Raw genomic sequence first — 23264 nt, 5'->3', positions numbered from 1 at the left:
GAACTCGGTGGCTTTCAAAACGACTTCTCGTCGTGTCGATATGGATAAGTACAGGTCCTCTATGACTTTGAAGGGTCTGTTACTCCATTCTCAAAATAATGGGAAGTTGAGGTAACGATGATGGGGATGGCTAGCGATTGCTCGCGCTTCTGTCAAAATGAGACCATAGAGCACAATATTATTGAGGTCTGATGACTGTGGTGGCCAGGAGAGAAGCGAAAATTCATCCTTGTGCTCACAGAGCCAGTCCTGGAAGATTCGATCTTTGTGAGCAGGGGACCTGCCATCTTAGAAGACAGCATCTTCATTGTGCCATTGGATGGAGCTGATAGCCAAAAAAGGTCACATAATACGACCTTGCAGAGTAATCATAGAGTCCTTGTTGGAATTCAATGATATTTCTGTTCAAATCATCACCGATACCATTCCCCCTGCCATGTGTCACTGCTGGGAAGTACACTCAGCCACAAGTTGGAAACAGCGTGAAACAAGACTAATCCAACCAAATTATTTTCTTACATTTCTCCAGTGTCCAGGTTTTATGGCTTCAGCACCGTGTTCTCCTGTTACGGCCATTTCGTCACATGCGTGGTTTTGGAATTCCAGCTCGCCTTTCAGTTTCAGGCAACGGCCTTGCCGCTGTGGATACATCGGTTTCCGTGAGAACACCAAAGTTGAGCGCTATTGGGTGTGGCCGGCACTTGGATGGGTGACCGTCCGGCCGTCCATGCGCTGTTGACATTTTTTGGGGTGCACTCAGCCTCGTGGTGTCACTTGAGGAGCTACTTGACCTAATAGTGGCGGCTCCAGCCACAGAAAACCATCATAACGATCGGGAGAGCAGTGTGCTGACCATACGCCCCTCCTTCCCGCATCCTCAACTGAGGATGACACGGCGGTCGGATGGTCCCGATGGGCCACTTGTGGCATGAAGACGGAGTGCTTGCAGTTCCCAGCTTATAGAGCTGCCTTTGTATTGATACGGTGCTGGAAGGGTTCGATAGTGCGACTTTCAGTTCTGAAGCGACATTTGCAACTGTCGTCACAGTTCGCTTTGATGGACGTCCTTCATGGTTGTACCATATACACTATCGACCGCGTTATGACTTAGCTTTCCTTGTATGTGTCATAAATATTCGATATGTATTTACGTATTACATTGTTTTATCTCGCTCCGGAGTTTGTACTCTAGTGGTAAAAAACGCATGTCTACATAGATTAACTGTGCAGAGAAATGCATGCTTCACATAGTTCAAGGTTCAAGCCGTGGATTTTTTTACAAAAAATTATTTAAGAGACAGTAAAGTAAATTAGACACTCTTATGTCTAAGGTGGGCAGCAGTCTTCGGCTATTTGCTGATGATGCTGTGGTGTACGGTAAGGTGTCGGAGTTGCATGATTGTAGGAGAATGCAATATGGCTTAGACAATATTTCTGGTTGGTGTGATGAATGGCAGCCAGCTCTAAATGTGGAAAAATACAAGTCACAACGAATGAGTAAAAACATCAGACCTGGAATGTTCGGATACAGCATTAGTACTGTCCTGCTTGACACAGTCAAGTCGTTTAAATATCTGGGCGTAGCGTTGCAAAGCGATATGAAATGGAATGAACATCTGAGGACTGTGGCAGAGAAGGCGGGTGGCTGACTTTGGTTTATTGTGAGAATTTTAGGACAATGTGATTCACATGTAAAGGAGACCGCATATAGGGCGCTGGTGCGACCTATTCTTGAGTACTGCTCGAGTGTTTTGGATCTGTACCAGGTTGTATTGAAGGAAGACATTGAAGCAGTTCAGAGGTGGGCTGCTAGATTTGTTACCGTTAGGTTCGAATAACACATAAGTGTCAGGGAGATGCTTCACGAACTCAAATGTGAAACCATGGAAGGAAGGGGACGTTCTGTTTCGGAAACACTATTGACAAAATTTAGAAAACCGTCATTTGAATCTGAGTGCCGAGCGGTTCTACTGCCGGCAACATGCATTGTGCGTAAGGACCGCGAAGATAAGGTACTAGAAATTAGGGCTCCTACGGAGGCATATAGATAGTCATTTTTCCCTCGATTTATTTGTGAATGGAACAGGGCAGGGAATGAGTAGTAATGCTACATGGTACCCACTGCCACGCACCGTGAGGTGGCTTGCGGAGTATGTGTGTTGAAGATGATGTTCCTAAACGTTCACTTTCTCAAACTCTGGATGAATATAGTCTGGGTAATTGGCACGCCTGAGTTACGGTGGCTCAAGACATGTATGCAGAGGATAGTATTTTGTGCATATCCGTTATCCTTGATTAAGAATAAAATTGTTTATCAAATGTTTATGTTTTAAATCCGTTTGTTAGTTTAAAATGTCTTCAGGGGGTTGTATTGTGCGTATGTCGATTTCTAGCTCTTCAAGTATTATACAAGTAAAACCTTTAAGTAATATTTGTAAAATGAGCGTACTAGAGATAGAAATCTGCATACACACAACACAGTTTTATTGAATTCCTAACCAAACATAATGGATAGACACAGACTAATACCGCCAGACGTGTGGATCGCTCGTTTCACAATTTCCGCAAACTTGTCATTTTGACGTCACACACAATATCGACGACCGCATGATCGGCTATCGACTATCGTTAGCATTCGATACGGGCATCTCACAAAATTTCATGCCCGCGTACCGGACGTTTACAAAAGCACGTCTTCTTGGAATGATTTATTACAATTATTGCTACAGTATAATATCACGTAATTATTTATCGACGGTTACTGCCTTCATATGAGACTGCTCACTTAGGAGTGAATTATTATCGTCAAGTAATTTACAAATTACGAATGAAAAAGGCTTGTTTTATAATTTGCAGTATGCCGTTTCAGTGTAACGGAGAATTGGAAATTTATCACAAACATATCACTATCATTATTAATTGTCACTTCATAACGCATCGATGATACAAGCCTTAAGACAGAATACGATAAGCAAGGCGGAGGTTAGCATGGCATGGTTTTGTGCAAGCGTAATGAATATCGTCGTGCTATCCGGTGTCGTAAGTTCTTGTTTCGCATTCTGTTAACATGGAATGTTTTCCATTCTAGCGTTTTAACACGTTCTCTTACTCTCTTATGAGTGTAATACAAATATGTTCTGCAATACTGGATATTATTTATATTCAGTCTGATGTTAGAAGGAAGGATGAAATAAATTTTTAGCGATTTCGAAGTATGTGGTTAGTTAGGAACTTATGAGGGCATCTTAAATTTCTGAAACTGAAGCGAGCAACAACAAAATTCAAATTCTTCCTTCACACAAATATTTGGTTCTTTATTGCCGAATATGTATGGCCTCTCGAGTGTGTGGTTAGACAGGAACCTAAGAGGACAGCATAAATTGCTGCGAGTGAATCGAGGAGCAGTAATATTAATATTCTCCCTTGTCATAAAGTTGATAGCCGATCATGCGGGCGTCAGTATAGCGCGTGACGTCAAAATGACGTCACGTTTGGGGGAGCTGTTGTGAAACGAACATTACCCCAGACACCTCGATTACAAAGTCATACATACAGACAGAAATTATGACAGCAACACATCATGGCAACTGCAACCATATAGCATATTTAGCCAACTGCCAATCTCTAAAATCTGATGATAAAACACCGAATTATTAAAATTAAAAGAAAGGGCCGTTAACAACGGAAGCAAACCACAGCACAGCTTTTATAGTAAGAGTCTTAAAACCTATACCACGTCGTAATACAGTACAGTCACAGCGACCATTGATGATGTATGTACGTAGGAACAAATTTGTAATTCTGAAAATGTGATGAACCAACTTTATAATAAAACAGAGAATGTTAAAAAATGGTTCAAATGGCTCTGAGCACTGTGGGACTTAACATCTGAGGTCATCAGTCCCCTAGAACTTAAAACTACTTAAACTTAACTAACCTAAGGACATCACACTCATCCATGCCCGAGGCAGGATTCGAACCTGCGACCGTAGCGGTCGCGCGGTTCCAGACTGAAGCGCCTAGAACCGCTCGGCCACAAAGGCTGGCAGAAAATGTTATGTGACTGGTAGATCGTCTGAAGATGGATTCTAGCTGAAATGAATCCATCGTAATAAATACATCTTTAAACTACTACAGAGGAAATCAGGATTTTATTACCTAATATCCATTACCTTTGTTTTCCTTTTATTGTTGTTCGTCTTATAATGCCTCTTTCAAGAAATTTAGGAAGTTGAATTACTGTTTCTTTTAGTGATGACGGGTTTTGATCTGACTGGCTGATAATCTTCAGATCTAGCGTTTCGTAGTACAGGGATATCGAACATATACAGAAGAACAGCACGAGTGGCCACAGGACTGTTTGACTCCAAAGAGTCTGTCACGAAAATGGTGAGAAAGCTAAATTCGCAGGCTCTTGAAGTTCAACACTAATTATCCATCCTTAAAAAATTTCAAGAACCAGTAGTAAGTGAAGAACATGAGGATCCACTCAAATTTATCCAAATGGGAACAAGATTCTAAAATTGCCATTTTTATGTTACTGATTCGATGTCTGAGGATGTGACCTTACCCAAGAACTAAATGTGACATAGATTACACAAAACGTATTGTACCTCAAACAACTGATAGGCATCCACCGAAACTTCATAAGTGGCTTATTATCATACCAAAATGGTAAGCATATTTTATTAATACCGTACATCTTTTTATACGCTAAACGTGAATATGGATGCCACTATTTTGATTCAACGATCGGATATTACATCCTTATGATTGCACCCAACGTATTGAAATAATCTTTAATAACATATATATTTCATCATAAAAATAAAATTTTGGTTTTGGTTGAAAATAAAAATTCTAAAAAAGAAAAAAGTAAGGACGACTGAGAAAATCCGGTTGGTTAGCAATATAAACAGTCAAGAAAAACTGCCAAATTAATACTCCTGAAAAAGTAGAACGAGAAATACACTTTTAGAAACACTGATAGCTCTGAACCATGCTAAATCTGCGATTTAGTATAATCGCAGGCAATTATTACAAGCAATACGCAAAAACTTTGATGAATTCTATACCGCCAGAGGGTTGGGTTAGGTTGGGTTGGGTTGGGTTGGGTTGGGTTGGGTTTTTTGGGGGAAGAGACCACACAGCGAGGTCATCGGTCTCATCGGATTAGGGAAGGAAGTCGGCCGTGCCCTTTCAAAGGAACCATCCCGGAATTCGCCTGGAGCGATTTTAGGGAAATCACGGAAAACCTAAATCAGGATAGCCGGACGCGGGATTGAACCGTCGTCCTCCCGAATGCGAGTCCAGTGTGCTAACCACCGTGCCACCTCACTCGGTTATACTACCAGACTTCAGAAGAAGGCAAGTGCTCCTCCATCTTGACATCTATCCCTGCTCAATCCCCACCGCCCCTCAGCACCTTACAGAAGCCCCTGGTGGAGATATATTCAGAGGCTACTGCTGTGTAGGTTTGAAGGCAAGATTAGTGTGATTACAGCAGGCACGGAGGCATTTAAGGAATCATTATTACTGCGCTCCATACGCCATTGGAATGGGAAGGAACTCTCTGCCATGCACTTCGCAGTGGTCTTGAAGCTTCTGGATGAAGACAGACAAATTAGATAAAAGGAACATAACTGCAGTTTCCTTCTAAACCATCTTAGTCAGGTTTCCTCTAATGATTCGTACGACGATTTAGTTTAAGATCCATTGCAGCCTATCATTTCCAGATTTTCAAATTGACACTTTCTAACAGCACTGCACAGGTCCGATGGACACTATCTGATCAAAAATATCCGGACACCTATTAGCGGACATCAATATGGGGCATGTCCACCGTTCGCGTTTGAAACGGTTAGAACTCTGCCCGGAACACACTCAGTTAGGCATCTGGACGTCTGTGGAGGAATGGCAGCCCAGACTTTCTCAAGACCCTAAAGAAGGAAGTGCAGTGATGTTGGACACTGGGTTCTGGAGTGAAGTCGACATTCTGATTTATCCCAAAGATATTCCATTGGATTCAGTTCAGGACTCTGGATTGGTTGGTTGATTTGGGCAGAGAGGACCACAGAGTAAGGCCATTGGTCCCATCAGATTGTGGAAGGAAGTCGACCGTGCTCTTTCAGAAGAACTGTCTTGGTATTCGCCTGAAGCGGGACTCTGGACAGGCCAACCCGTTTCAGAAATACTGTTGTCCACAAATCATTCCATCATACATGTTGCTTTACGACATGCTCATACAAGCAATCATCGACTGAACTCTTCCTCCGCTGTATGCAGTACGCAATTCTGTAACATATATTCATATCCTACTGCGTTTAGTGTTCCTTTAAGAACAATGTTCAGTCTGTAACCGCGTGACCACTACGGTATCAGGTTCGAATCCTGCCTTGGGCATGGATGTGTGTGAGGTCCTTAGGTTAGTTAGGTTTAAGTAGTTCTAAGTTCTAGGGGCTGATGACCACAGATGTTAAGTCCCATAGTGCTCAGAGCCATTTGAACCATAAGAACAATGAGGGTACTACACTCTCATCACGATAAACATCCCCAAGCTTTAACACCAGCTCCTCTGTAGTTAACTTTTGGCATTGGACCAATGGCAGGCAACATTCTCCGGGCATTCGCCAAACAGAAGCCCTTCCCTCTGACTGCCTCTGGGTAAAGCACGATTCATCACTCGATTCCAGCCATCGATTGTCCACTGGCTTCGCTCTTCACACCACCTCAAGCGTCGTTTAGCACTGATTATGGAAATGTTTGCCTCGTGAAGAGTTGCTCGAGCGTAGTACCCCGCCATTTTTTAACTTCCTACACGAAGTTATGGTAGCACTTTTGAACTCACGAGTTACTTCTTCTGCTCATTTCAAACGATTTCTTAACAATCACCATCCGCAATGGTGGACGGTCGCTGTCCATCAGATATGAGGAGTGCCTGGTCTTGCTTTAGCTATGGTTGTTCCTTTGCGTTTCGACTTCACATTCGCATCATCAGCAGTTGACATGGGCTGCTCTAGAAAGGTTTAAATGTGTCTGACGGATTTGTTACTCAGATGACATGTGATTAGTAGCCCATGTTTGATGTCAACGGGCCCTCCTGATCGACACAAAAAGTGGTTCAAATGGCTCTGAGTACTATGAGACTTAACATCTGAAGTCATCAGTCCCCTAGAACTTAGAACTACTTATACCTCACACACACCCATGCCAGAGGCAGGATTCGAACCTGTGACCGTAGCGGTCGCGCTGTTCCAGACCGAAGCGCCTAGAACCGCTCGGTCACCGACACACAATGCTGTTATTGCTCCTCTACTGACTCTCCCAATACTGACCGCTTCCTTTTACCTGTGTATTGGCGTGTCCACCCATCTGGTTGCCAGTTCCACATTACACAGGGGTGTCCAGATACCTTTGATCAGATACTGTATGTATGTAAAAATGGATAAATTACATAAAACGGAAATACTAATATTTTCTTGTACACAATAGTGGCCGGGTTTCTTCTGATGATGCATGCTAGGATTTCGTTTAAGGTCGACTGGACTCCATCACTTTAGAACTGACAGTTCATAAAATATTTTTTGTAAGCACTCTTGTACAGCCTCTGTATATTTAAAGAATGGTACCATGACACCACCAGAAGCTGGAGTGATGTGCGTTTGTTTACGGACAAACCTTTCTGGCGAAGTAGCCATCTTCATGTCATCGATACAATTGTATCAAGTTAAAGGAAAGTTTCTTGACAGCAAGGAACCCTATTCAACAAGATCTCTTGCTATTTGTGACTTGAATACAGCTGCTTTATTGGGAAGGTTTGTGTGCAAATAAATACACATCACAGCAACTGTCGCTAGTTTCATCATCCCATTCTTTAATCTTTGTGAAAGACTGGGGAAGGCCACATCAAACAACTTTGCTCAGGTCGACTATGCAAGATATCCTGAATTTGATCATACAATGAAGGGCTTCACGACCAGACAGCTGCTGGTGAATCTTATCGGTTGAGCAGTCGTGCTCCATGAAACTTTTTCATTCCTGACACTTCGTCAGCTTCAGCTGGTCCATCTGAGTTCTGCCGACCTCTGAAGATGTCCAGCGAAGCTCTGTATGGGACGTCGCCAACGAAAAAGGTTCATGACTCACAACAAACATATAGCCTGGAAGATTCACAAGCAGCTAGGTCCTCATCTGCCCCAACACTCATTCTCTGAGAATGATTACGACTTTGGCTACTTCATCCTCTAATTGTGCCAGTTTCCCCTTCACGTGCTACACACCTTCACAAAGCACACACATATACATATACACACGATAGAGATAAGTGGTTGACCCGAGAGCTGGCCGGGGCCCCGGGCAGAGAATTTCCCCGCGGACAGTGGTGGTTGCCGCTTGTGCGCAGGGCATCGGCAGCCTGTTCAGTGCGCTGAAGGTGGTACGCCTGCTGCGGCTGGGCCGCGTGGTGCGGAAGCTCGACCGCTACCTGGAGTACGGCGCGGCCATGTTGATATTGCTGCTGTGCTTCTACATGCTGGTGGCGCACTGGCTCGCGTGCATCTGGTACTCGATCGGGCGGTCGGACGCGGACAACGGCGTCCAGTTCTCGTGGCTGTGGAAGCTGGCCAACGTCACGCAGACGCCCTACTCCTACGTCTGGAGCAACGACTCGGGCTCCCCGGAGCTCGTCAACGGGCCGTCGCGCAAGACCATGTACGTGACGGCGCTCTACTTCACCATGACCTGCATGACCAGCGTCGGGTTCGGCAACGTCGCCGCCGAGACCGACAACGAGAAGATCTTCACCATCTGCATGATGATCATCGCCGGTAAGTCAGCGCTGCCTCTTTCTTACCTCTATCACAAACTTTGAGGTATTATTGATGTTGTGGTCTTCAGTCCTGAGACTGATTTGATGCAGCTCTCCATGCTACTCTATCCTGTGCAAGCTTCTTCATCTCCCAATACGTACTGCAGCCTACAGCCTTCTGAATCTGTTTAGTGTATTCATCTCTTGGTCTCCCTCTACGATTTTTACCCTCCACACTGCCCTCCAATACTAAATTGGTGATCCCTTGATGCCTCAGAACGTCTTAACAACCGATCCCTTCTTCTTGTCAAGTTGTGCCACAAACTCCTCACCAATCCTGTTCAATATCTCCTCATTAGTTATGTGATCTACCCATTTAATCTTTATCATTCTTCTGTAGCACCACATTTCGAAAGCTTCTATTCTCTTCTTGTCTAAACTATTTATCGTCCACGTTTCACTTCCATACATGGCTACACTCCATACAAATACTTTCAGAAACGACTTCCTGACACTTAAATCTATACTCGATGTTAACAAATTTCTCTTCTTCAGAAACGCTTTTCTTGCCATTTCTAGTCTACTTCGACCATTGTCAGTTATTTTGCTCCCCAAAATAGCTAAACTCCTTTACTACTTGAAGTGTCTCATTTCCTAATCTGATTCCCTCAGCATCACCTGACTTAATTCGAATACATTCCATTATCCTCGTTTTGCTTTTGTTGATGTTCATCTTATATCCTCCCTTCAAGACACTGTCCATTCCGTTCAACTGCTCTTCCAAGTCCTTTGCTGTCTCTGACAGAATTACAATGTCATCGGCGAACCTTAAAGTTTTTATTTCTTCTCCATGGATTTTAATACCTACTCCGAACTTTTCTTTTGTTTCCTTTACTTCTTGCTCAATATACAGATTGAATAACATCGGGGACAGGCTACAACCCTGTCTCACTCCCTTCCCAACCACTGCTTCCCTTTCATGTACCTCGACTCTTATAAGTGCCATCAGGTTTCTGTACAAATTGCAAATAGCCTTTTTCTCCCTGTAGTTTACGCCTGCCACCTTCAGAATTTGAAAGAGAGTATTCCAGTCAACATTGTCAAAAGCTTTCTCCAAGTCTACAAATGCTAGAAACGTAGGTTTGCCTTTTCTTAATCTAGCTTCTAAGATAAGTCGTAGGATCAGTATTGCCTCACGTGTTTCCATATTTCCACGGAATCCAAACTGATCTTCCCCGAGGTCGGCTTCTACCAGTTTTTCCATTCGTCTGTAAAGAATTCGCGTTAGTATTTTGCAGCCGTGACTTATTAAACTGATAGTTCGGTAATTTTCACATCTGTCAAAACCTGCTTGCTTTGGTATTATTATTGTGCTTGTTAAGTGATTTATTAGTCTCTTTTATATCTTCAACATGTAAACTGAAAGTGTGGCGACTCGTTGAGCAAGGGCGGATGTCTAAGGCTTCCATTCAGTCCCTTGTTGACCAAACCGGTGTCGCAGTAGAACATAGCAAAACCAAAGCCGAAGTTTTAAATTTCACAAGAGAATCGTACAAAAACACCGTCATTTGACCAATGGACAGACTCGTGTGTGGATGACACAGTAATAAGCATACCTGCTGTAGCGAAACACCTGAAGGATTTTTAGAATGAGATTTTCACTCTACGGCGGAGTGTGCGCTGATATGAAACTTCCTGGTAGATTAAAACTATGTGCTGGACCGAGACTCGAACTCGCGACCTTTACCTTTCACGGGCATGTGCTTTACCAACTGAGCTACCCAAGCACGACTCACGTCCCCTCCTCACACCTTTACTTCTGCCAGTATCTCAGTCTCCTGCCTCCCAAACTTAACAGAAGCTCTCCTGCAAACCTTGCACAACTAGCACTCCTGGAAAAAAGGATATTGCGGAGACATGGCTTAGCCAAAGCCTGGGGGATGTTTCCAGAATGAGATTTTCACTCTGCATCGGAGAGTGCGCTGATATGAAACTTCCTGACAGATTAAAACTGTGTGCCGGACCGAGACTCGAACTCGGGACCTCTGCCTTTCACGGGCAAGTGCTCCACCACTGAGCTACCCAAGCACGACTCACGCCCCGTCCTCACAGCTTTGCAGCAGAGCTTCTGTGAAGTTTGGACGGTAGGAGACGAGATACTGGCAGAAGTAAAGCTGTGACGACGGGGCGTGAGTCGTGCTTGGGTAGAGCACTTCCCCGCGAAAGGCAAAGGTCTCGATTTCGAGTCTCGGTCCGGCACACAGTTTTAATCTGCCAGGAAGTTTCACTGTATTTTTTTTCTTCAACAATTCTTTTTTGAACATAATGGCAATTACACGCACGAAAGAATGGTGTTTTATCTACACACCCAATTTTCCACGTAATCTTCATCCAGTTTTATGGCCTTCCTCCAGCATGAAACAAGGCTGTGTATGACATGTCGGTACCAATCCTTGTCCTGGTGGCGGAGCCAGTTTTTCACTTTGTGAATCACCTCCCCACCGTTCTCAAAAAGTCTTCCATGAATGGCATCCTTTAATGGCCCAAACAAGTGGGAGTCCCAGGGAGCTAGGTCAGGTGTGACAGCCGTGGCTGATCTCCCCGACTGTTGCAAAAATTTGGAGTTCCGCCGGACCGCCTTCTGATGACCTCACCCTCCGTGACCAGAGACTAACTGTACGTCTGCCAACAGCAAATGCTCCAAAGACTTTGCACAATCATTTGTGAATATTCCCCACAATTTCTTTCTCTACAGTGAGAAATTCAATCACGGCACGTTGCTTGTAACGTACATCACCTACGGACGCCACTTTGGAACTGTCCTGCAGCTACGCTATCTGTCGGAAGTGACGGAAACTTTGCACGCTTACTCAGGGACTTCAGATAATACAGACGTAACGTTTCGCAATCTTAGCATTGTTTTCGGCTGAGAAAAGAAAATGTGGTGCATTACTTTCTGGGCAACCCTCTTAAATCACCAGGTCCGGATGGAACCACGGTTCTATTGTGCAAAGGGTACTCTATGGCACTTGCCCCTCACCTAGCTTGCACTTATCGTGAATTTCTCGCCCAGCGCAAAGTCCCAAGCGACTGGAAAACAGCGCAGGTGACTCCAGTATATAAAAAGATTAAAAGAATGGAGCCACATAATTGCAGACCAATATCCCCAACTTCGGTTTGCTGCAGAATCCTTGAAAATATTCCCAGTGCGAATATAAGGAGACTGACAAGCTTATGTCCACGAATCAGCGTGCTTTTAGAAAGAATTGATTTTGAGAAATTCAGCTTACCCATTTCTCACATTGTACACTGAGAACTGTGGATGAAGGGCAACAGGCAGATTCCATATTTCTAGATTTCCGGAAGGCATTTGACACAGTGCCCCATTGTAGGATGTTAACGAAGGTACGAGCATCTGGAATAAATTCACACATACGTGAGTGGCTCGAAGACTTCTTAAGTAATAGAAGCCCGTATGTTGTCATCGCCGGCGAGTGGTCATCAGATACAAGGGTTTCACCTAGAGTGTCACAGAGGAGTGTGATAGGACTGCTGCTGTTCTCTACATCCATAAATGATTTGGCAGACGGGGTGGCCAGCAGTGTGCGGTTATTTGCTGATAATGCCTTGGTGTACGGTGAGGTGTCGAATTAGAGTGATTGTGGGGAGAGACAAGACGACTAAGACAAAACTTCCAGTTAGTGTAATGAGTGGCAGCTAGCTCTAAATGTAGAGAAATGTAAGTTAATGGTGATGAGTAGAAAGATCAAACCTGTAATATTCGGATACAGTGTCCTACATGACACAGTCATTTAAATATCTGCGCGAACGTTGTAAAGAGATATGAGATGGAATGAGCATGTGAAAACTTTGGTAGGGAAGGCGAATGGGAGAATTTTAGGAAAAAGAGGTTCACCTGTAAAGGAGACCGCTTATAGGACGCTGGTGCGACCTAGTCTTGGTGGTGGTGGTGGTGGTTAGTGTTTAACGTCCCGTCGACAACGAGGTATTAGAGACGGAGCGCAAGCTCGGGTTAGGGAAGGACTGGGAAGGAAATCGGCCGTGCCCTTTCAAAGGAACCATCCCGGCATTTGCCTGAAGCGATTTAGGGAAATCACGGAAAACCTAAATCAGGATGGCTGGAGACGGGATTGAACCGTCGTCCTCCCGAATGTGAGTCCAGTGTGCTAACCTAGTCTTGAGTACTGCTCGAGTATTTGGGATCCGTACCAGGTGAAGGAAAACATGAAAGCATTTCAGAGGCGGGCTGCTACATTTGTTACCGGTAGGCTCGCAAAACACGTAAGTAGGAACTCAATTGGGGATCCCTGGGAGGAAGGCGACGTTCTTCTCGACAGAGAAATAGATCTTAAATTAATTTTTCCCTGAGACATTTAAGTCTCTAATTTATCTAGGATAACACTGGAAGCTGAAGAAGTGAATTAAAATTTGCGCTACGGCCGAGACTGTGTGTTCTTGTTTACTAGGCACATATGCCGACCATTACACCACCACAGCATTATGGTCAATATAGCTGTACGAACTACCGAAGTTAAATACTCTCCCCAACAAAAAAACTAATTCACATCTCCCCTTATATTGTCACTATTACCAGGGCTCTCCGACATTGGAATAGCACCCCAGAGTTTGTGTTGGGGGGGGGGGGGGGGGGTATTTGTCTTGGGTAGTTCGTGCAGCTATGTTGACCATAATGTTGTGATTGTGTAATGGTCAACATATCTGCCTAGTGAGTTAGAAGACCCGGGTTCGAGTCCCGGCCGCAGCACAATTTTTAATTCACTTCTTCAGCTTCCAACGTTACTGATGAGAAAGTTTAGAGAACCAGTATTTGAACATACATTGCGTGTAAGGATCGCGAAGATAAGATACGAGAAATTAGGACTCAGAGAGGGATGCAGACAGTCGCTCCATTTGGGAGTAGAACAGGAAAGGAAATGACAAGTTGTGCTCAGGATATTCACCGCCACGCACCATACGGTGACTTGCTGAGTATCTATACTAATGTAGATGCAGACGTTCATGAAACTGGCCGAAAATGACAATTTTCAATTTATATTTCATTTATTACTGGAATTCATGGACAATAATTTCCGATGAAATCGCATGCGAAGTGCCTGAAAAATAATTACACATGTGGTGCGACCTTCCTGTCACGCCCACTTTTGGAAGCAACGCATCAATCCTAGCTCGGTGAACTACGATTCTGAGAGTTGCATTCACACGGAGAGACTTCAGAATTCTATCCTGGATCCCATTTACAGGTTTATGAGCGATCCTAAACTTCTAAAAATGTGTGTTCACGGCAAAATTCAGTATCCAAATGGGTCTCTGAATGCACTCATATAGAAATGATGCTGTAAAAGCACATTTTCATCTGCTACAGCTGTCAGAACTGCAACTTATGATGCATTTCTTGTATTTAGTGATAGGAACATAGTAAGGGTGAAGGTGTCAGAGAGAATGGGCTTTGAGATAGAAAAATTTACTCATCTTGAGAAAAATAGACTCACAACTGTTTGTTTTTAAATTTTGTACTTTTTTCTCAGAGTCTGTTAAGGCTATAATTATGACATTTTGCACACTTATTTCTATAAAACCAATAAATGTTTCAACAGTAAATTTTGAAGTTCTGAGTGTAAGCTGTGATATGGGACAAAGTGCTTGGAATTTTGCATGAATTTTATATTATACTTGCAGAATTTTAATTAAAACATTATTAAAATTCTGCTGTTCGATATATTCAAAAAACCTCAGGAGAAATCTCACTATATGCAATGAGATTAAACAGAGAAAATTTTGTAGAAATCTCTTGAATTGGTTCTGAGAGAAAGGTACATATATTACTCTTTTAAAATAAAGTTTTTTAAATCCATAAAAAATTCAGAATAGATATAATCCAAGGAACTTAACAGTAAATGTGTCGATTTCTTGTAGAGCAAGGTACGAACTCTACATTGTCGTATCTTCAAAATTGTGGATTTGGTACATGTTTTAAATAGTGTGTGTTTATCATGAAAGGCTCGCCTTAAGACAGTGGAATAGTATTTGGGACTACCAAAGTGGACTTGTCTTTGGGACTGAGTGAGCAGGAACAGAGGTATTTGCGTTCGGGACTGATGAAAGTGAATATGTCTTCAGGATCAAGTGACCAGGCGCAGAGGTTAAGGCACTCAATTTGTTTTTACGATTGCTCAAAGTGGATTTGCCTTCAGGGTTGTGTAAGAAGGCACGTATAGTACAGAGCGACCCAAAAGTCCGTTGACATTTGAAAATTCAATACTTCACGGAATAGTGTAGACAGAGAGGTAAAAACTGACACGCACATGTGATATCACATTGAATCCAAAAGAATCTGGACAAAACGATCAATAGATTGCGCTTCATATGATACAAAAGCAATAATGAGAATAACAATTGATTTTTAACAACTACGATGTTCTTTATAAGAAATGCTCAACATGTGGGTCGTCATTCATCAACAATATCCGTAGTCGAGGGACAATGTTGTGAACAGCATTGTACAGTATATCAGTAGGTATGGTGAAAAATTGCCATCGGATGTTGCCTTTTAGCATTCCTAATGATGTCGGACAATCGTGGTAGACTTGTGATTACAGGTAACCTCATGACCAACAATCACATGGATTGAGGTCTGGGGACCTGGCAGACCAAGCATGATCAAAGCGACAGCTCAGCAAGCGATCCTGATCAAACGATGTGTACGAGAGATCTTTCACACGATTATTAACATTGAGTGGAGCGCCATCCTACACAATAGTCGATCCTTCAAGAAAATGCTTATCAACCAGGCCAGGGATGATGGGACTCTATAACATATTGGCATATCTCGCACCTGTCACACAGACACAATTCTCGTCACATGGCACCACTAATGTGTACCTGTCCAGTGCCACATGGTGACCAGTTTTTGTACTAGTTTCCGGTTTCAATTAAACCTCATTTTGTTTCAAACATCTGTGTCAGTTTTTTCCTCCCTACCTATGTCGCTCTGTGAATTAGTGCATTTTCAAATGTTAACGATTTTTGGGTCACCCTGTATTTGTATCTGAGACTGTGTGAGTTGGATCAGTACTTAAGGTACTGGACTTGAATTTTGGATATGGTTAGCAGGTAAAAAGGCACAGAACTTGAATTCAGGCCTGGGTAGTGGTAGAGTAAGGCAGGCGCCAGTCCATTTTGTTAGTGCGGGTTGCCTACATCCAGAGCAGGTATGCATTCAGGGGAAAACCTATTTTTCTCCTTTGATCTACAGGTACTTAACCTATTGTTCTGCTAAAAACGTTACGTACCTGTCAATCAAAGGAGAACAGTAGGTTTGCCCCTAAGTGCAAGTTGTAGAGCAAGGTAGGTGCCAGTCCATTTTGTTAGTGCAGGTTGCCTACATCATGGCCAGGTATGCCCTTAGGGGCAAACCTATTATCTCTGTTGATTGACAGGTACATAACCTTTTTAGCAGAACAATAGGTTAAGTACCTGTCGATCAAAGGAGCACAATAGGTTAAGCACCTTTCAAGCAATGGAGAATAACGGGTTGGCCCCTGAGTGCATACTTGCCTCTGATGCAGACAAAATGGACTGGCACCCGCCTTGCACTGCAGACTGGCGCCTGCCTTGCTCTACTACTCTGGGTAAGATGGAGCAATGATTAAGGGACTGTATATGCATTCTGCATTGTGTGAGTAGGATCAATGAGTAAGGCACTGCGCTTGTATTTTGCACTGAGGAAGGTGAATTGGGGACAGATTTAGTAGACACACTGATTAAGGCATTGGACTTGTATTTGGCATTCAAGGAGGTGTTAGTGGTTAACTCATTGGTCATTATTAAGAAGTAAGTGACATCCAGCGGCAGCTAGGGTACTCCAAATGTGCTTTAACTGAATGAGCTTTTCACAGACAAATTTCCTTAACGTCTGTGAAAAGAAGTTTGAAAACGACAGCCCTGACAGTCGCCACATGAATGGCCTCATCCAAATCATTGCCAGAAGAAATATTAGTCATTCCTTTAAAAGAGCATGCAGGATCTCCTTGGAGTGATGTAGATAATGCAAAACTGCTCTCCTCCAGCTCTGATATAAGACGTGGCAGTGAAGAGGTATGTGCCAGCAGGTTATACTTAGTGTTCCAAGTGCTGCAGCATGGGTTGTATAAGTCGCAGGACGCTGAAACGTCATATGTATGTTCATTAACTGGTGCTCTCACGTACTATGCTGAAAAAATTAATAGCTCTGCTTCCTGCCGCCAAGTGAAAATATGACGCTGTAAGCTGTCAGAATGTGAAACGTTTCCTGTTTTGATTCCGGTATACTGTTTGTTGCTTGGTGACATGTTAATTTCTTTTGTGAAGCAACTGTTGATGTAAAGGGTTAAGAAGGTGAAAGTTTTCCATACAAAATGCACTGATTCTTGAGAATAAAGAGCGTGCACTGCTGGTGAAGATGTTTTACCAGAACAGCAGCAAATAACGCGCTGGAAGAAATAGGTGCAAGAGCTGAGGGATGTGGTCCATTCCCATGGCAGATTTTGATGAAGCATCTGTAGCTTTAGCTGACTGTGCAGCACATCCCTGAAATTGTGCAGCCAATACTCTAGCTGTGTCATGGGAGTTGTGTATTATTTTACACTGGTATCCCTACAATATGCAAAATGTGCACCAAATGAATTCCCAAGGTAGGCTTCAGTACCATGACTTTGCCTTTGTTTTTTGACACGCTTGGAAATGGGTGACATGTGGCTGGGGAATGTTGTTCGGATGGACGAGGCTCATTTTTACTCTGCACAGGCCATGAATGCACAGAACTGTCGCATATGGGATTCTACTATGTCACATATTGTGCAAGATTCAGAATGTGCACCAAGTGAATCCCCAAATAGGCTTCAAGGCTGTGACTTTGCTCTTTGTTTTTTGCCATGCTTGGAAGTGGATGACATGAGGCTGGGGAGTGTTCTTTGGATGGACGAGGCACATTCTTACTATATACATGCCATGAAAACACAGAACTCTCACATATGCCATATGTTGACGCTGCACTCAGTTTATGTGACTGCATGGTGTGGCGTCATAAGCTCCTTCATTCTCAGTCCGTTTTTCTTTGAGGAGACGAAACGCGCACATTACAAGAACTGCCTTGTGCAAAACGTAATTCCAGTTAAGCGAGAACGCAACTGTGTCCACATCAATGTTTTCAGGCAGGCTCGGTGATACTACATATTGATCGCCAGGTGAAAGAGTTAAATCGAGAAATCTTCGGCAACGACCAAGTCATCTGTAGGCAATTTCCAGATGTTTCGCCTTCCAGATCTCCCTGCCTAAATCCATGTGATTTCTGGTTGTGGTGATAGCTGAAACATCGTGTCTGCCAGGGATGTATCTGGACTCTTCCTCATCTGAGGGATAGCATGCAATGGCATATTACTCGGATTACATCAGATATGCTGCGAGCAACTGTCAGCCATGCTGTTCTAGCGTCCCCCTTCCTAATCGGCCTAATGGATTGTGATATAATTGACCGTGATCGCATATGCCTAATGAAATTTTACAATGGGTAAGGCTATCATTGCCGAAGGAAAATAATACCGATTAGTAGCAGGAAAGTGTACAACAGATACTTCTGAAGGAGGAACCTATTCTAAACCTGGTCTAAATACTGATAATAAATTTGAAATGGGTGGAATCAAGTGCAATCACTCACGAACCACACAGGGAGAAAAAGGGTACCACGTAGTATTTAATACAAAAAAACACTCATTAGCAAAACAAGGATACTTAAACAGTCGCCAGCCCACTAGGGCAATGAATATCCAGAATCCTAATAAACGTAATAGCAAAGAAAATTAGGCAAATAATCACTGGCATGGCAACAGAAGGTTGTCACACTTTTCACAACACAACAGTTCACGAGGAAATACTAAATGAATCAGAAAGCAGTGAGCTTGCATTTGCTTAATCTGAAATACTAAATTTTGAAAGCAACGTTAAAAAAATGGCTCTAAGCACTATGGGACTTAACACCTGAGGTCATCAGTCCCCTAGACTTAGAACTGCTTAAACCTAACTAAGAACATCACGCACATCCATGCCAGAGGCAGGATTCGAATATGCGACCTTAGCAGCAGCGTGGTTCAGGACTGAAGCGTCCAGAACCGCTCGGTCACAGCGGCCGGCTGAAAGCAAGGTTAAATAAAGTTGTTGGTTAATAAAATAAAGGACTGTAACAGAAATTTGTTACATGAAAAATGATTTTTAGTAACCTCAGAGTAACTGTGGTGTGCGTACTGTGAGACCTTCGGTACACACACCATCAGATTATTTGACTTGTCGCTCTAACGAAGTAGGCGAGTGTCAGCAATATGTCTCATGGTCTTATCGTGGCGTGTTTATCTTCTGCCGTTAGGTCAGACGATAGAAATGCCACTTGCACGCTTAGAGTAGCAGATTGACGGTGACCAACTTTAAACAGAACTTGATTAATTTTCACACACATTTACTGAAATAATAACAAGCATAAACATTACTTAACTTGATTCTCGATGCTATTTACAATTGACAATCTGAAGTTCCTTTGCTCTTGGTACGTTAACCTTATTCTCACATATTTCTGATACTTGTCAAAGTGTCTATACATTTATCTTCATGGTTATGTACAGGAATATGGTAATCTTATTAGGCACAGACTGAAACTTGACTATAGACTGGTATAGACTAATGCAGACTCGTACAGACTGGTGCAGACAAATGCAGACTGACTAATCGGAGGTCTGTACCTCGAGCGTTCAGGTATCACTGCGTGAGTGTGACCCGCGAGGAGAAAAGCTTCTACGTTAGCAGCAATCTCATTGGCTGCGTTACATATTAATATGTGGATCGGCGGACGCAGAATTTGGTCCGTCTCTAAGGCAGTGCCATCTTGTAGTGCGGAGACAGACAAGCGCTGTGCCTGCGCTGTTGTGCTTAGTGAGGCGTGCTCTAGTGGCAAAGTTGTGTACGCGCTGACTACGCAGAACTATGTACACAACAGTAACTTAACGCAAAATTTGGAAAAAGGCGAGCAGTTTACTTTCAGTTATTGAAATTTATTTTACTTTTAAAATAAGATCAATAAAATACCTATCAAGTCAGCAGAAGTCACTCGCTAAGCTGGATACAAAATAAATGAAACTCCGCGCTCTTAATTTGTGCCATATCTTTAGCTATTAGTGTTGCCAGTGAAATTTTACGTTACTTTGAGTGAAGTTAATAGTTCAAATTGCAAATCCGTTAAGCTTCTCTTACACAATACAAGAATGAACAGTCACTGAGGAAGCAATATTTAGACTGCAACTGGTCATTGGCAGACAAACAAAACTGGCAGTAAATAGTTAATCAATTTTCACATTTCTGCGACACTCGGTGATTGCATGGAAAGGGAAGCTTGGACACATGAGGGCAATGACACCAAAGGAGCCCTACAAGTTTTAACTATTAGAGGTTATTATTCAAGAAAGTTAGTCAAAGTCTGTGAAAGAAATGCCACTTGGTAATGCCTGTACAATATTAGTTGTACTGTCATAGTTAACAGTCTAACGATGTTGTACTCTGTGGACGACGAAAAATGTAGCTGACGACAGTGCTGAGCTGCTGCTGGTTGACAACCACGAGTCGTCTCCAGAGCTGCGGATGATTATGGGACAGGCAGCAGCTGGGATTGCAGCCTCCTCTGCCTGCCCACTCTTACCGTGCTCCCAGTAGTTGCAGGTTAACAAAAGTAGGTGCGCCTATGTTGGCGCGATCATAGCTGCACGCCGCTTCCGCTGGAGCACCCAACAAACACTTCGACATACTTTCATGACTCACGCTGCTCTACTTCCTCTCTGCTCGCTGCGCGCCAGAGACTCTCCGTACGCAAAGATAAACAACGGCACAGCTACTGCCATTTTGTCGTTGCTATCAGCACGCTTAAACAAAGTTCCCTTGTCTATGACCCAGCAATTAACAATATTTACATTATAAATACAATCAGTTATATACATTCACAAATCAATGCATTATTACGTCCATTACGTATTAAATATAGTTTATGAAATAAAGCTTTCAGATTCAGAATCGGCAGTATATTACAATTTATTACCAGAAGGAGTATATAGAGGGTCTATACAAGGGCGATGTACTTGAGGACAATATTATGGAAATGGAAGAGGATGTAGATGAAGATGAAATGGGAGAAATGATACTGCGAGAAGAGTTTGACAGAGCACTGAAAGACCTGAGTCGAAACAAGGCCCCAGGAGTAGACAACATTACATTAGAAGTACTGACGGCCTTGGGAGAGCCAGTCCTGACAAAACTCTACCATCTGGTGAGCAAGATGAATGAGACAGGCGAAATTCCCTCAGACTTCAAGAAGAATATAATAATTCCAATCCCAAAGAAAGCAGGTGTTGACCGATGTGAAAATTATCAAACTATCAGTTTAATAAGTCACAGCTGCCAAATACTAACGCGAATTCTTTACAGACGAATAGAAAACCTGGTAGAAGCCGACCTCGGGGAAGATCAGTTTGGATTCCATAGAAATGTTGGAACACGTGAGGCAATACTGACCTTACGAGCCGGCCAGAGTGGCCAAGCGGTTCTAGGCGCTACAGTCTGGAACCGCGCGACCGCTACGGTCCATTTGAACCATTTGATCTTACGACTTATCTTAGAAGAAAGATTAAGGAAAGGAAAACGTACGTTTCTAGCATTTGTAGACTTAGAGAAAGCTTTTGACAATGTTGACTGGAATGCTGTCTTTCAAATACTAAAGGTGGCAGGGGTAAAATACAGGGACCGAAAGGCTATTTACAATTTGTACAGAAACCAGATGGCAGTTTTAAGAGTCGATGGGCACGAAAGGGAAGCAGTGGTTGTTATTCAATCTGCATACTGAGCAAGGAAACAAAAGAAAAATTCGGAGTAGGTATTAAAATCCATGGAGAATAAATAAAAACTTTGAGGTCGCCGATGACATTGTAATTCTGTCAGGGACAGCAAAGGACTTGGAAGAGCAGTTGAACGGAATGGACAGTGTCTTGAAAGGCGGATATAAGATGAACATCAACAAAAGCAAAACGAGGATAATGGAATGTAGTCGAATTAAGTCGGGTGATGCCGAGGGAATTAGATTAGGAAATGAGACACTTAAAGTAGTAAAGGAGTTTTGCTATTTGGGGAGAAAAATAACTGACGATGGTCCAAGTAGACTGGAAATGGCAAGGAAAGCGTTTCTGAAGAAGAGAAATTTGTTAACATCGAGTATAGATTTAAGTGTCTGGAAGTCGTTTCTGAAAGTATTTGTATGGAGCGTAGCCATGAATGGAAGTGAAACATGGACGATAACTAGTTTAGAGAAGAGGAGAATGGAAGCTTCCGAAATGTGGTGCTACAGAAGAATGCTGAAGATTAGATGGTTAGGTCATATAACTAATGAGGAGATATTGAATAGAATTGGGGAGAAGAGTTGTTTGTGGCACAACTGACAACAAGAAGGTACCGGTTGGTAGGACATGTTCTGAGGCAACAGGGGATCACAAATTTAGCATTGGAGGGTAAAAATCGTAGAGGGAGCCCATGAGATGAATACACTAAGCAGATTCAGAAGCATGTAGGTTGCAGTAAGTACTGGGAGATGAAGAAGCTTGCACAGGATAGAGTAGCATGGAGAGCTGCTTCAAACCAGTCTCAGGACTGAAGACCACAACAACAACAATTAAATGGCGAAAAATTTTGGATGGTGCAGATGGTATTTTATTTGCTTTTTCGGTGTTACACTGTCTGACGGATGCAACATGTTGCTGAATCAAGGGACCATATTGAACACTTGATCATTATCTTAATAAACATGCTACAACAATCATTATTAAAGTGTTTCATCATTCCTCTCTTTTTCCTGCACCCACACCACATTCTGACTGCTCAAAACACTACGTTTTCACCTGGTGAGAGAATATTATTTTTGTCAGCATACTCCCGCGAGCGCACTGACTAATCAATACACCTACTGTGTTCCAGCATCCTGCAAAGTATACAGGCCACACTGCAGCACTCATAACTCACTCAGTTTAATTGTAACTACCCAGTACGTTCCAACTGGTTGCATACAATCAGAAATGGGCACAGGTCTCTGTGAGGAGCAGAATGGGAGAGGAGTTCTCACGTATGGACATACCCATGGCCACCCTTTGGCTGAAGAAGCCTGAGTTCATGGTGTAAGAACTCAAACTGCCCAATATGCCTTCAAGGAATGATATGCCACTTGCAGCCAATTAACATGACATATGAGCGCTGGTCACTAAAAGACCCTAATAGACAGGTACCAGAGATGAGTGTCACGTCTTGTCAGAGGCATTCGGTTTCAAACCGGACAGGGATTGTTTCTGCCAGTGAGTGCAGGTAAGTC

The 23264-nt window shown here is 43.1% G+C and overlaps 1 protein-coding gene across 1 annotated transcript in view; it reads left to right on the top strand.

Moving 5' to 3' along the window:
- The first annotated feature begins 7629 nt into the window (after positions 1-7629).
- The window catches only part of LOC124550780 (potassium voltage-gated channel protein eag-like), a 229098-nt gene continuing 213463 nt past the window's right edge, over positions 7630-23264 (top strand). Inside the window, exons 1-2 of the mRNA XM_047125504.1 lie at positions 7630-7659; positions 8402-8825. Of these exons, the coding sequence (XP_046981460.1) occupies positions 7630-7659; positions 8402-8825 (454 nt within the window). The remainder of the gene's footprint in view (positions 7660-8401; positions 8826-23264) is intronic.

Source organism: Schistocerca americana, chromosome 9 (genome assembly GCF_021461395.2).
Source record: "Schistocerca americana isolate TAMUIC-IGC-003095 chromosome 9, iqSchAmer2.1, whole genome shotgun sequence".
Taxonomy (NCBI): domain Eukaryota; kingdom Metazoa; phylum Arthropoda; class Insecta; order Orthoptera; family Acrididae; genus Schistocerca; species Schistocerca americana.
This window is presented reverse-complemented; position numbering and strand designations above follow the sequence as displayed.